Source organism: Erinaceus europaeus, chromosome 16, assembly GCF_950295315.1.
Source record: "Erinaceus europaeus chromosome 16, mEriEur2.1, whole genome shotgun sequence".
Lineage (NCBI taxonomy): Eukaryota > Metazoa > Chordata > Mammalia > Eulipotyphla > Erinaceidae > Erinaceus > Erinaceus europaeus.
The window spans coordinates 2,519,124-2,530,504 of NC_080177.1; the positions used below are offsets into that span (position 1 = coordinate 2,519,124).

At 62.3% G+C, this 11,381-nt stretch overlaps 1 protein-coding gene across 1 annotated transcript; it reads right to left on the minus strand.

The window, feature by feature from the left end:
- Positions 1-1,840: 1,840 nt before the first annotated feature.
- On the minus strand, positions 1,841-10,698 carry C16H15orf61 (chromosome 16 C15orf61 homolog). Its single transcript, XM_007537200.3, has 2 exons — positions 10,323-10,698; positions 1,841-2,070 (listed from the first exon to the last, which is right to left on the minus strand). Exons 1-2 carry the CDS (start codon positions 10,666-10,668, stop codon positions 1,943-1,945), a joined length of 474 nt encoding a protein of 157 aa, XP_007537262.2. The 5' UTR covers positions 10,669-10,698; the 3' UTR covers positions 1,841-1,942.
- Positions 10,699-11,381: the final 683 nt, after the last annotated feature.

Below are 11,381 nucleotides of genomic sequence, written 5' to 3' on the forward strand. Positions count from 1 at the left end.
GGCAGTGGCACACACACCTGCTTAAACGCACACATTACAGTGCACAAGGACCCAGGTTCAAGCCCTCAGTCCCCACCTGCAGGGGAAAAGCTTCCCGGGTGAAGCAGGGCTGCAGGTGTCTGTCTCTGTCTTCCCCTCCCTTCTCGATTTGTCTCTAATAAATAATTAGTTTTTTAAAAAGCTATCTTCTCTTTTCACCTCCAGGGAATCTGACCAATTCCACGGCTCCAGGGCATTCATTTCTGGTGAGGGGATGAGGCAGCCGGGAGGTGGTACCACAGACAAGGTGCTGTACTCTACATCAGGAGGCCCGCAATTACCCCCAACACCCCACGTGCCAGAACAATGCTGTGGTTCTCTCATAAAATAATTAAAGAAAAATAAGGGGGTGAGGACAGAGATTGCGATCGAATAGAGGCCTGTTGGGCAGCCCCCTGCTCTGATGCTGCGGTCTATCTACATGATCTTTGCCCGAGACCCACCCTGCCTGCAGGGCACTGGTTAACCCACTGCTTAGAACCTTCCGACAGCTGCTATGGAAGCTTTCTGCCTTGACGCTCTTTTCTTTTCTCCACCCCCTCTCCTAGCCATTTCCTTTTTCCACTTGCCACTTCCGTTAAAGATCTATATAAAGGCGTTGTCTCTGATCAATAAAGGCCTGGCACTGCGTTCCCACCCCGCCACGAGTTCCTGGTCTCTCTCCCGCGTCGCTGAGTGAGCAGCAGCCAGCTTGGCTCCGGTCGAGTTCTCTCCGACCCAGAGAGCACGTGCCCGGGAAGAAACAGCCTCACGCTCGCCCGGCAGAGGCCCCACAGTTCCACTTACCTGTTCTTGTGCCTGACACAGCGTGCACTTGTTGGGGGAGCAATTTCCCAGGCCCCACAGACCCATTTTTTTGTCCTCCAGGGTTATCGCTGGGGCTCGGTGCCTACACTACAAATTCACTGCTCCAGGCAGCCATCTTTTCCCCATTGTGTTGCCCTTGTTGTTGTTGGACAGGATAGAGAGAAACTGAGAGGGGGAAGACAGTGGGAGGGGGACACCCCTGCAGGTGGGAAGCCAGGGGCTCGAACCTGGACCCTTGGGCGGGTCCTTGCGCTTTGCACCGTGTGTGCTTAACCCGCTGTGCCACCGCCAACCCCCCTTGTACCAATTTTTCAAGTCAGGAAACTGAACTGTTTAAGTTTTCAGCACCACAGCTGAGTCTTTCATGTGCAAGTATGGCATGAGAGCTCTCAAGTCTCCCCATTGAAATGCTGGTCGCTAGTTACTACCTCAACTAGTACACCCTAGGCTTTACCACACGAGGCCATAGAGTTCAAGCCCCTGTGCCACATGGGAGAACCAGGGTGGCTAGCACCAGGGGAAGCTCCATGGATGGTAGAGTGATGCTGTGATGATTCCCTCAAATTAAAGAAAAAAAAAAAAGCTAGCACAGGACAGGAGTGGTGGGGTCACACGTGTATGGAGCCCCGGCACTGGGCAGCAAGCACATAAAACTCCGGCCACTGAATTGTTTCAGGGGGCAAGCAGGCTGCTCATCAGTTTTGCATATGCACGTGCTATGACTGCCTCCCGAGTGTGTCTTGAAGCCCCTGCTTCTTGTCAGCAAGCTTTTCCTGTGTGCGCGAGTGTTCGCCATCGTTCGCACCCAGCTAGCTCCAGGAACCGCATGTGGCGTCATCATTTCTACCTGCGGGCTAAACTAGTTGGGGGGGGGGTGTCGCTCTATGCGCAGCGCCCACAGGCCAGCACAGGGAGTGATGTGTGATCGTGGTCGGCAGCTTCCCCTCTGGGGGCAATGGCTCATCTTGAAACAACGGGGCGCTGTGGGAAGAAAATGGGTTCGCAAGACTTTTATTTTCACAGACCAAAAATAAACACTGTGCGGATAGTGGGCGCAGGAGGAGAGGCTGGGTGTCAGTGTTCTCTGCGCAGGCTCTCAGAACATGGCGCCTTCATCTTCCTTGAGCAGAAAATAGATGGTGACTGGCCCAGAGCTGGTGTGCACAGTCTCTGTCACTCTGGCAAAGAACCAGGAGCCGATCCCATACAGTAAGGTCGGGACACCTGGAAAACAAAAGGAGGTCGCTTCTGAACACTCGGTGACGACTGTCTGTTAGCCCCGCGCCATCCCCTCTCCATAAGGCAGAGAAGGCGGGAGGACAGACTGCTGTGGTGCAGCTTCCCTCCGTGCAGGGGGCCAGACCCAAAGCCGGCCACCCACGGGGCAAAGCCGGCTCCTTCGCTCACCCGCACTCCTGCAGTTTTCAAACACTTTATCCTTCCAGCATGTTAGGACATTCACTGGGAAGAGTGGGGGTAGCAGCGAAGAATTAAGGGCATGTTTACACCCCTAGGGGGAGGGGGGGGGCACACACCAGAGCACGGCTTGGCTCTGGCATAAGGTAGTGCTAGGGATAGAACCCATAGCCTCTGGGGTCTTAGGAAACAATTCTGTGTTCTAGCAGGCAGAGCCAGCTCCCAGGCGCTACACCCGTATTTGGGGCATGGTCCACACCACAAGGCATTCGTTCTTCAGCCGTGTCAGCGACTGACAAAAGTTCAAGGACCTTGAAGCCTGGGTCACTGGCAGCTGCGGGATCCTGGCAGCAGACGGCTGAGTCTAGAGACGGAAAGGCTGCGTAACGTTTGCCTCAAAGCACCCACCCACTCACCCCTCCAATCTTCTCCCTGTCGGCAGACCAAGACTAGTCCTTGGCTTAGTTCTGATGCTCCTGATTACTTCCGCCTTGCCAGAACCACCAGGCCGACCTCGCTGGCGGGCCATGGTGCTGATGGCTAAAGTCATCAGGCGGTCAAGCAAAACTGGACTCTCTGGAAGATTCTGGCCCAGTTCTTCTTCTAGCGTTTGCCCTTCTTCCGTAGCCAGTCAACAGCGTCAGGTTGAGCCAGATGTAAAGTTTCCAGACCTCCTTTGAAACTGGAGAGGTGGCAGTCATTGACTATGTGGGTCATAGTCTGTCTGGAGCCGCAGGGGCAGTTCGGGTCGTCTCTGGCTCCCCAGCGATGGAACATAGCGGCGCACCGGCCATGGCCTGTTCGATAGCGATTGAGGAGGGCCCGATCATAACGTGCTAGGTCAAAGCCGGGTTGACGCTCGCAGGGGTCTGTGATGAGGTGTTTGTTCTTGACCTCAGCTGACTGCCAGCTCTGTTTCCAAGAGTCTGGAACAGAGAAGTTCAGTGTAGGCGTAGGGGACCAGATTGGGTGACGAGACGTCAAGCGTTGGACAGGGTGGGCGAAGATATCCGCGTATATTGGCAGGTCCGGTCGAGCGTAGACGTGGGAAATGAACTTAGATGATGCCGCATCCCGACGAATATCTGGCGGGGTGATGTTGCTAAGAACTGGCAGCCATGGAACCGGGGTGGAACGGATGGTTCCAGAAATGATCCTCATGGAGGAATATAATTTGGAATCGACCAAGTGGACATGGGGGCTACGGAACCATCCTGGGGCACAGTATTCTGCAGTGGAATAGCATCATGCCAGAGAGGATGATCGTAGTGTGGAAGCGCTCGCGCCCCATGAGGAGCTGGCCAGTCTTGCAATGATGTGATTCCTCGCGCCCACCTTTGCTGCAGTTTTTATGGGATGTTTACTGGTCCAGTAATCGGTATTTTTATGACGAACCTGAAATCAATCACGGTTTGACCAATTTGACTTGGGCAGCTAATCAACCGCGACAGCTAGTTTCTCCTGTGGGATATTCCCGTGACGTGGTTGTCGCTCTGTAGAGATTAGGGTGATACCACTACCCTGGTGTGCAGATGAACTATGGCAGGCCCGAAACAAGCTCCCACAAGCCCATCCTCCGTTTGAACCAGTGTTTTCTAGCACACTAAAGACGTAAGTGTAAGACCACAGGCGCAGGAATCAGCAGCTAATACTGCGCACTCAGAGTCCGTCGGATCGCTCCCACGTGGGCTGTGTGCAGCTGGAAAACACTTCCTGCTTCACAGGAAAGCAGCACAGGCCGGGGCCAGCCCCAGGCCGTCCTGCAGGTGTGTGGCCCTTCTGGGTGTCTGGGCTGACTTCTGGAAGCTGCTTCCCCGCCCCCGTGATGCGGGAGCTTAACCAGGGGAAGCGCCACCAGCAGGCAGGGAGGGAGGGGGCAAATGCCGCACCAGCTGGGTCAGAGCTTGCCGTTGTCACAGGGGTGCCTGGACCCCTTGGGAAATCTTTCGCAGTACAGAGCCCCCCCTCTGGTTTGGTCCGAGCCTAGAGAGTCTCCGACTGCTTTCAGGAGATGTCACAAAGGCCCACAAACACGAGGACTGTAATGCTACCTACGAACAGCTTAACAAAACGGAAGAGAGGGGCAGGCGGAGGTGGTGGGAGAGTGGACAGGAACAGGCACAGAAGGGAAGGGAGTGAGGGGGGAGGCAGGCGAGTGAGGCAAAGGGAAGCTCAACCACGCTGCCATTCTCAGCCGGAGGAAAAAAAGCTCTAAAAATAATGATTGATTTCCTAAATATACTGAGAACAAAATGTATCAAATAGGACTTTTAAGCCAAAGCTAAGGATCTATCAAGTTAAGGTGACCATGGAAAATCGCTTTTCGATATTTACTTCGGCTTGCGGCCAAAGCATGGCGCTCTGTACAAATCACACAAGCTAGTGGCTAGCGCTTTCTCAGCTCAGACGGAGGGCCGGGCCACCATGGTCACGACCTCTCACTAGGAAGCACCGAGGAGCCGCTCCAGCACTGCTACAGCTCAGGGTCTGGTCTCCCTGCTTCCTCAAGTCTGTGCAGTGCGGCCAAGCTGAACCCCTAATACATTAAGTGACAACACTCGCCACGCTCACAGCGTCTACGTTAAAATTATTCTCTTTCTGCAGCGCCCACACCAATGTTTCTAAGACACCTTAAAAAAATGACTCCCCGCTTCAAAGGTGGTGAAGCAGGTCTGCAGCGAAGGGGGCAGGCAGGCAGAGGAGAAAGGGTAGGATGGAAGAGAGAGAGGCCTCTGTTCTTTCCACAGTGAGATGCGTTCTTCTGGCAGGGACTAGCTTAGAAGGGAGAGGGCTCCGGCCCTCAGTACAAAGCACTTCCATGGCGAGGCCGGGTACTTGGTGGTCTGGAGGCACAGTTCTACCTCTGGATCACAGGTAAGCACCTAGTTCAGATAGAAATACAAGATCAACTCTCCTCAACTGGTGAGCTCACGAGGTCCAGAGAAAATCTGCCCAGTGCCGGCGAAGTGGCTCACTTTGATAGTGAGAGGGGCCTGGGCTCGGGCCTGACCCCCAGCAAACTTGAAGGACTTTTGATGCTGTGGATCCTTTCGCTTTCTCTGCCTGCGTCTGTCTGGACAAACAAAGTTTACGCTATTCTGGACTGCAGCATGCGTGCGCAGAAGATCTGGCAAGTTGTTTTTTTTTTTTTTTTTTTGTCTCCAGGGTTATCACTAAGGCTCGTGCCTGCTCTACAAACCCACTGCTCCTGAAGGCTATTTTTTCCCCTTTGTTGCCCTTGTTATTGTTATTGGATAGGACAGAGAGAGATCGGGAGAGGAGGGGAGACAGGGGGAGAGAAAGACAGACACCTGCAGACCTGCTTCACCACTTGTGAAGTGATCCCCATGCAGGTGGGAAGCCAGAGGTTTGAACTGGGATGCTTGCACCAGTCCTTGCACTTCGCGCCATGTGTCCTTAACCCGCGACACTACCGCCCAGCCCCCATCTTTCATTTTTTATTTAAACAATGGATCATCAAGACCCATCACGCCATCCTCAGCCTTTTCTGCTAAAACATAAAAACAAAGAGCCTCACTTTTCACTGACGTCTCCTGAGCAACCCACCTTTCCTCGCCTCTCTCTACACCGGTACTTAAAACTCGTCAGCCCCACGATGGACTGATGTGCTGGCTCCCGCTCTCCTCACTGCACATGTAGATCTTTATTTACTTATTATTAGACAGAGACACCTGCAGCCCTGTTTCACCACTCGTGAAGTTCCCCCCCTGCAGGTGGGGACCAGGAGCTTGAACCCAGGTCCTTGCGCACTGTACTGTGCGCTTAACCAGGTGCGCCACCCTGCCCAACCAGGAGCAGGTTTGCTGGAGGTCTCCGGGTGGCAGGCTGAGCTCACGGGTACGGGCAGCAGTGGCCACTCTGGGAAGGCCTGGCCCCGTGCTCGGAGCCCTGAGCGCTGCCTTATGGAGGGACCATCGACGGCCTGGTGCCTGGGCTCCACGGACTCCACACCCATCAGTTCGGGGACCTGACCAAGGCTGGAACCAAGGACGGTCCCTGTGGAGCAGCAGCTCAGAACCCACCTAAGTGGCCCGGGTGGCTTCTTACAAGTGCACTCACACCATGCCGAGACTTACTGAGCTATCAGCCTGCACAAGTCTTATGCAGATGCCCACACTAGTTGTTGTTTCTTTTTAAAATACTTATTTATTGGATAGAGATGGTCAGAAATCGAGAGGGGAGTATAGACAGCACTGCTCCACCACTTGCAAAGTTTTCTCCCTGCAGGTGAGGACCAGGGATTTGAATCCGGGTCCTTGTTCATTGTACTCTATATGCCCAATCAGACCCCTCCCAGATTAGTTAAAATAATAGTAATTCAGCCACCGTGTCTGGGTTTTGGACTGAAAAATCTGAATTAACTTCATGTCATCTACCAACCAGTTTAAAATATCCCAAGGCTAATCCTTCACAGGGCTGTAACAGAAACAGACCTATTAGGGCTTGTTCTGTCACTAACCAAGAGAACCAAAGCTCCAGCTATCAAATCCTCACAGAACTGGCCAGGACGGCCCTGAGATACGAAGTGCAGACACTGTCACTCAAATACCAAAGCGGCAGAGTCTGTGAGGGCTAGCGCCTGGGAAGGCTGAGCAGGGAGCAGACCTGGGGCGCTTTTCCTAATGGGGTCGGGTTGAGATGTCGCTGTCTTGACAATCAGGACACTTAAGCCAGGTGGGTCCCCAGGGACAGGACAGAACCAGCCCACAAAGTGAGGCCCATGGGAGTGAATGTTCACTGTACAGCCACCGTGAGGGGGGTCCCCATCCCAGTAAGAGTGAGGCTGGCGTGCTCCCCCCCAGCGAGGGGGTGATGCAGGGGCGGTGCCCGCCCAGCGAGGGGGTGATGCAGGGGTGCTCCCCGCCCAGCGAGGGGGTGATGCAGGGGTGCTCCCCGCCCAGCGAGGGGGGTGATGCAGGGGTGCTCCCCGCCCAGCGAGGGGGTGATGCAGGGTGCTCCCCGCCCAGCGAGGGGGTGATGCAGGGGTGCTCCCCGCCCAGCGAGGGGGTGATGCAGGGGTGCTCCCCGCCCAGCGAGGGGGTGATGCAGGGGGGCTCCCCGCCCAGCGAGGGGGTGATGCAGGGGCGCTGCCCACCCAGCGAGGGGGTGATGCAGGGGGGCGCCCCGCCCAGCGAGGGGGGTGATGCAGGGGCGCTCCCCGCCCAGTGAGGGGGTGATGTAGGGGCGCTCCCCGCCCAGCGAGGGGGTGATGCAGGGGTGCTGCCCTCCCAGTGAGGGGTGATGCAGGGGGGCTCCCCGCCCAGCGAGGGGGTGATGCAGGGGTGCTCCCCGCCCAGCGAGGGGGTGATGCAGGGGCGCTCACCACCCAGCGAGGGGGTGATGCAGGGGGGCTCCCCGCCCAGCGAGGGGGTGATGCAGGGGCGCTGCCCACCCAGCGAGGGGGTGATGCAGGGGGGCGCCCCGCCCAGCGAGGGGGTGATGCAGGGGCGCTCCCCGCCCAGTGAGGGGGTGATGTAGGGGCGCTCCCCGCCCAGCGAGGGGGTGCTCCCCGCCCAGCGAGGAGGTGATGCAGGGGTGCTGCCCTCCCAGTGAGGGGTGATGCAGGGGGGCTCCCCGCCCAGCGAGGGGGTGATGCAGGGGTGCTGCCCTCCCAGTGAGGGGGTGATGCAGGGGTGCTGCCCTCCCAGTGAGGGGGTGATGCAGGGGGGCTGCCCGCCCAGTGAGGGGGTGATGCAGGGGGGCTGCCCGCCCAGCGAGGGGGTGATGCAGGGGGGCTGCCCGCCCAGCGAGGGGGTGATGCAGGGATGCTCCCCGCCCAGCGAGGGGGTGATGCAGGGATGCTCCCCGCCCAGCGAGGGGGTGATGCAGGGGTGCTCCCCGCCCAGCGAGGGGGTGATGCAGGGGGGCTCCCCGCCCAGCGAGGGGGTGATGCAGGGGGGCTCCCCGCCCAGCGAGGGGGTGATGCAGGGGCGCTGCCCTCCCAGCGAGGGGGTGATGCAGGGGGGCTCCCCGCCCAGTGAGGGGGTGATGCAGGGGGGCTCCCCGCCCAGTGAGGGGGTGATGCAGGGGTGCTGCCCGCCCAGTGAGGGGGTGATGCAGGGGGGCGCCCCGCCCAGCGAGGGGGTGATGCAGGGGTGCTCCCCGCCCAGCGAGGGGGTGATGCAGGGTGCTCCCCGCCCAGCGAGGGGGTGATGCAGGGGTGCTCCCCGCCCAGCGAGGGGGTGATGCAGGGGTGCTCCCCGCCCAGCGAGGGGGTGATGCAGGGGCGCTCACCACCCAGCGAGGGGGTGATGCAGGGGGGCTCCCCGCCCAGCGAGGGGGTGATGCAGGGGTGCTGCCCTCCCAGCGAGGGGGTGATGCAGGGGGGCTCCCCGCCCAGTGAGGGGGTGATGCAGGGGGGCTCCCCGCCCAGTGAGGGGGTGATGCAGGGGTGCTGCCCGCCCAGTGAGGGGGTGATGCAGGGGGGCTCCCCGCCCAGTGAGGGGGTGATGCAGGGGGGCTCCCCGCCCAGTGAGGGGGTGATGCAGGGGGGCGCCCCGCCCAGCGAGGGGGTGATGCAGGGGTGCTCCCCGCCCAGCGAGGGGGTGATGCAGGGGCGCTCACCACCCAGCGAGGGGGTGATGCAGGGGGGCTCCCCGCCCAGCGAGGGGGTGATGCAGGGGCGCTGCCCACCCAGCGAGGGGGTGATGCAGGGGGGCGCCCCGCCCAGCGAGGGGGTGATGCAGGGGCGCTCCCCGCCCAGTGAGGGGGTGATGTAGGGGCGCTCCCCGCCCAGCGAGGGGGTGCTCCCCGCCCAGCGAGGGGGTGATGCAGGGGTGCTGCCCTCCCAGTGAGGGGTGATGCAGGGGGGCTCCCCGCCCAGCGAGGGGGTGATGCAGGGGTGCTGCCCTCCCAGTGAGGGGGTGATGCAGGGGTGCTGCCCTCCCAGTGAGGGGGTGATGCAGGGGGGCTGCCCGCCCAGTGAGGGGGTGATGCAGGGGGGCTGCCCGCCCAGCGAGGGGGTGATGCAGGGGGGCTCCCCGCCCAGCGAGGGGGTGATGCAGGGGGGCTCCCCGCCCAGCGAGGGGGTGATGCAGGGGGGCTCCCCGCCCAGCGAGGGGGTGATGCAGGGGTGCTCCCCGCCCAGCGAGGGGGTGATGCAGGGGGGCTCCCCGCCCAGCGAGGGGGTGATGCAGGGGGGCTCCCCGCCCAGCGAGGGGGTGATGCAGGGGGGCGCCCCGCCCAGCGAGGGGGTGATGCAGGGGCGCTCCCCGCCCAGTGAGGGGGTGATGTAGGGGCGCTCCCCGCCCAGCGAGGGGGTGCTCCCCGCCCAGCGAGGGGGTGATGCAGGGGGGCTCCCCGCCCAGTGAGGGGTGATGCAGGGGGGCTCCCCGCCCAGCGAGGGGGTGATGCAGGGGGGCTCCCCGCCCAGCGAGGGGGTGATGCAGGGGTGCTGCCCTCCCAGCGAGGGGGTGATGCAGGGGGGCTCCCCGCCCAGCGAGGGGGTGATGCAGGGGGGCTCCCCGCCCAGCGAGGGGGTGATGCAGGGGGGCTCCCCGCCCAGTGAGGGGTGATGCAGGGGGGCTCCCCGCCCAGCGAGGGGGTGATGCAGGGGGGCTCCCCGCCCAGCGAGGGGGTGATGCAGGGGTGCTGCCCTCCCAGCGAGGGGGTGATGCAGGGGGGCTCCCCGCCCAGTGAGGGGGTGATGCAGGGGGGCTCCCCGCCCAGTGAGGGGGTGATGCAGGGGTGCTGCCCGCCCAGTGAGGGGGTGATGCAGGGGGGCGCCCCGCCCAGCGAGGGGGTGATGTAGGGGGGCTGCCCGCCCAGTGAGGGGGTGATGCAGGGGGGCTGCCCGCCCAGTGAGGGGGTGATGCAGGGGTGCTCCCCGCCCAGCGAGGGGGTGATGCAGGGATGCTCCCCGCCCAGTGAGGGGGTGATGCAGGGGTGCTGCCCGCCCAGTGAGGGGGTGATGCAGGGGGGCGCCCCGCCCAGCGAGGGGCCATGGCGGCGGCATCGCAGCTGCAGGCCGCACCCGGGCGTCGTGGCCGCGGGCCCGGCGGCCCCGTGCGTGTGTCCGGGTGGGCGCGGCGGCCACTCACCCAGGTTGAGGGCCTTGAGCGCCGTGAAGCAGCGGTCCTGGGCGCGCAGGTCGCGCCAGGCCGCCCGCGAGCAGTGGTACTTGATGAAGGGGAAGCAGCCGGTGCGCAGCACGTGGTAGTTGGCGCCGGGCAGCGGCCAGTTGAAGTGCGAGCGGCCGAACTGGTCGTTGCGGACGGCGCTGTACGGCACGCAGAACGACGTCCAGGGCGGCAGGCGCCGCTGCAGCAGGTGCCGCGTCAGCACCTCGGACGCGCGCGGCTTCGGCCCGGTCGCCGCGCCCCGCGCCCAGGGCCGGCAGAGCAGCAGGCGCAGCGCGGCCTCGTGGGCCCGGCGGGCGGCCTCCATGACGGGGGCGCCGGGCGGAAGGGGCGGGGCCAGAGGTGACGGGGGCGGGGCTTCCCGGGCCCTGTGGGCGGCCTCCGCGAAGGCAGGAGGTGGGGAGAAGGGGCGGGGTCGGCGAATAGGGGCGGGGCCGCCGGCTGCGGGGCGGGGACTAAGGGCAGAAGGGCGGGGTTTCCTGGATCTTCCGACGGGTCTCCAAGGCAGGGGGCGGAAGGGGCGGGGTCTTAGGGCATAAAGGGCGGGGCCTCAGGGTTCTTCCGGAAGCCTCCAGGGCCCTGGGTCTCAGGGAGGCGAAGCTGCGGGGCGGGGTCTAGGGGAGCTGGGCGGGGCCGGGGCGAGCGTGCGCACGCGCAGTGTTGCTCCCCAGAGGAGGACGCGGGGGCCGCCTGCCCGACTCGGCGCGCGTGCGCAGGGCGGTCTTCCACTGAAGGGGCGGAGGCGCCAAGGGAGCGACTCGGCGCTGAGGTAGTGACACTGCGGCACGTGCTCGGGCCTCAGAGGGCTGGGCTGGCGCTGCAGCCGGCGGGGAGGAGGCGGAGCGCGCTCTGAGGGGCGGTCCTGAGGACCGGGGGTGTCCGGGTGTCCCCTGAGGACCGGGGGTGTCCGCTGAGGGGTCCTCTGAGGGCCTGGGGGTGTCCGGGTGTCCCCTGAGGGCCGGGGCTGTTCGGGTGTCCCCTGAGGGCGGAGATATCCGCTGAGGGGTCCCCTGAGGGCCG

Bases quoted from the DNA above. Each gene is read 5' to 3' on its own strand.
- C16H15orf61 (XM_007537200.3), bottom strand. From the start codon at position 10,668: ATGGAGGCCGCCCGCCGGGCCCACGAGGCCGCGCTGCGCCTGCTGCTC. The intron at 2,071-10,322 runs GTGAGTGGCCGC...TTTGTTTTCCAG, and splicing joins GCTCAAGGCCCTCAACCTGG to GTGTCCCGACCTTACTGTAT.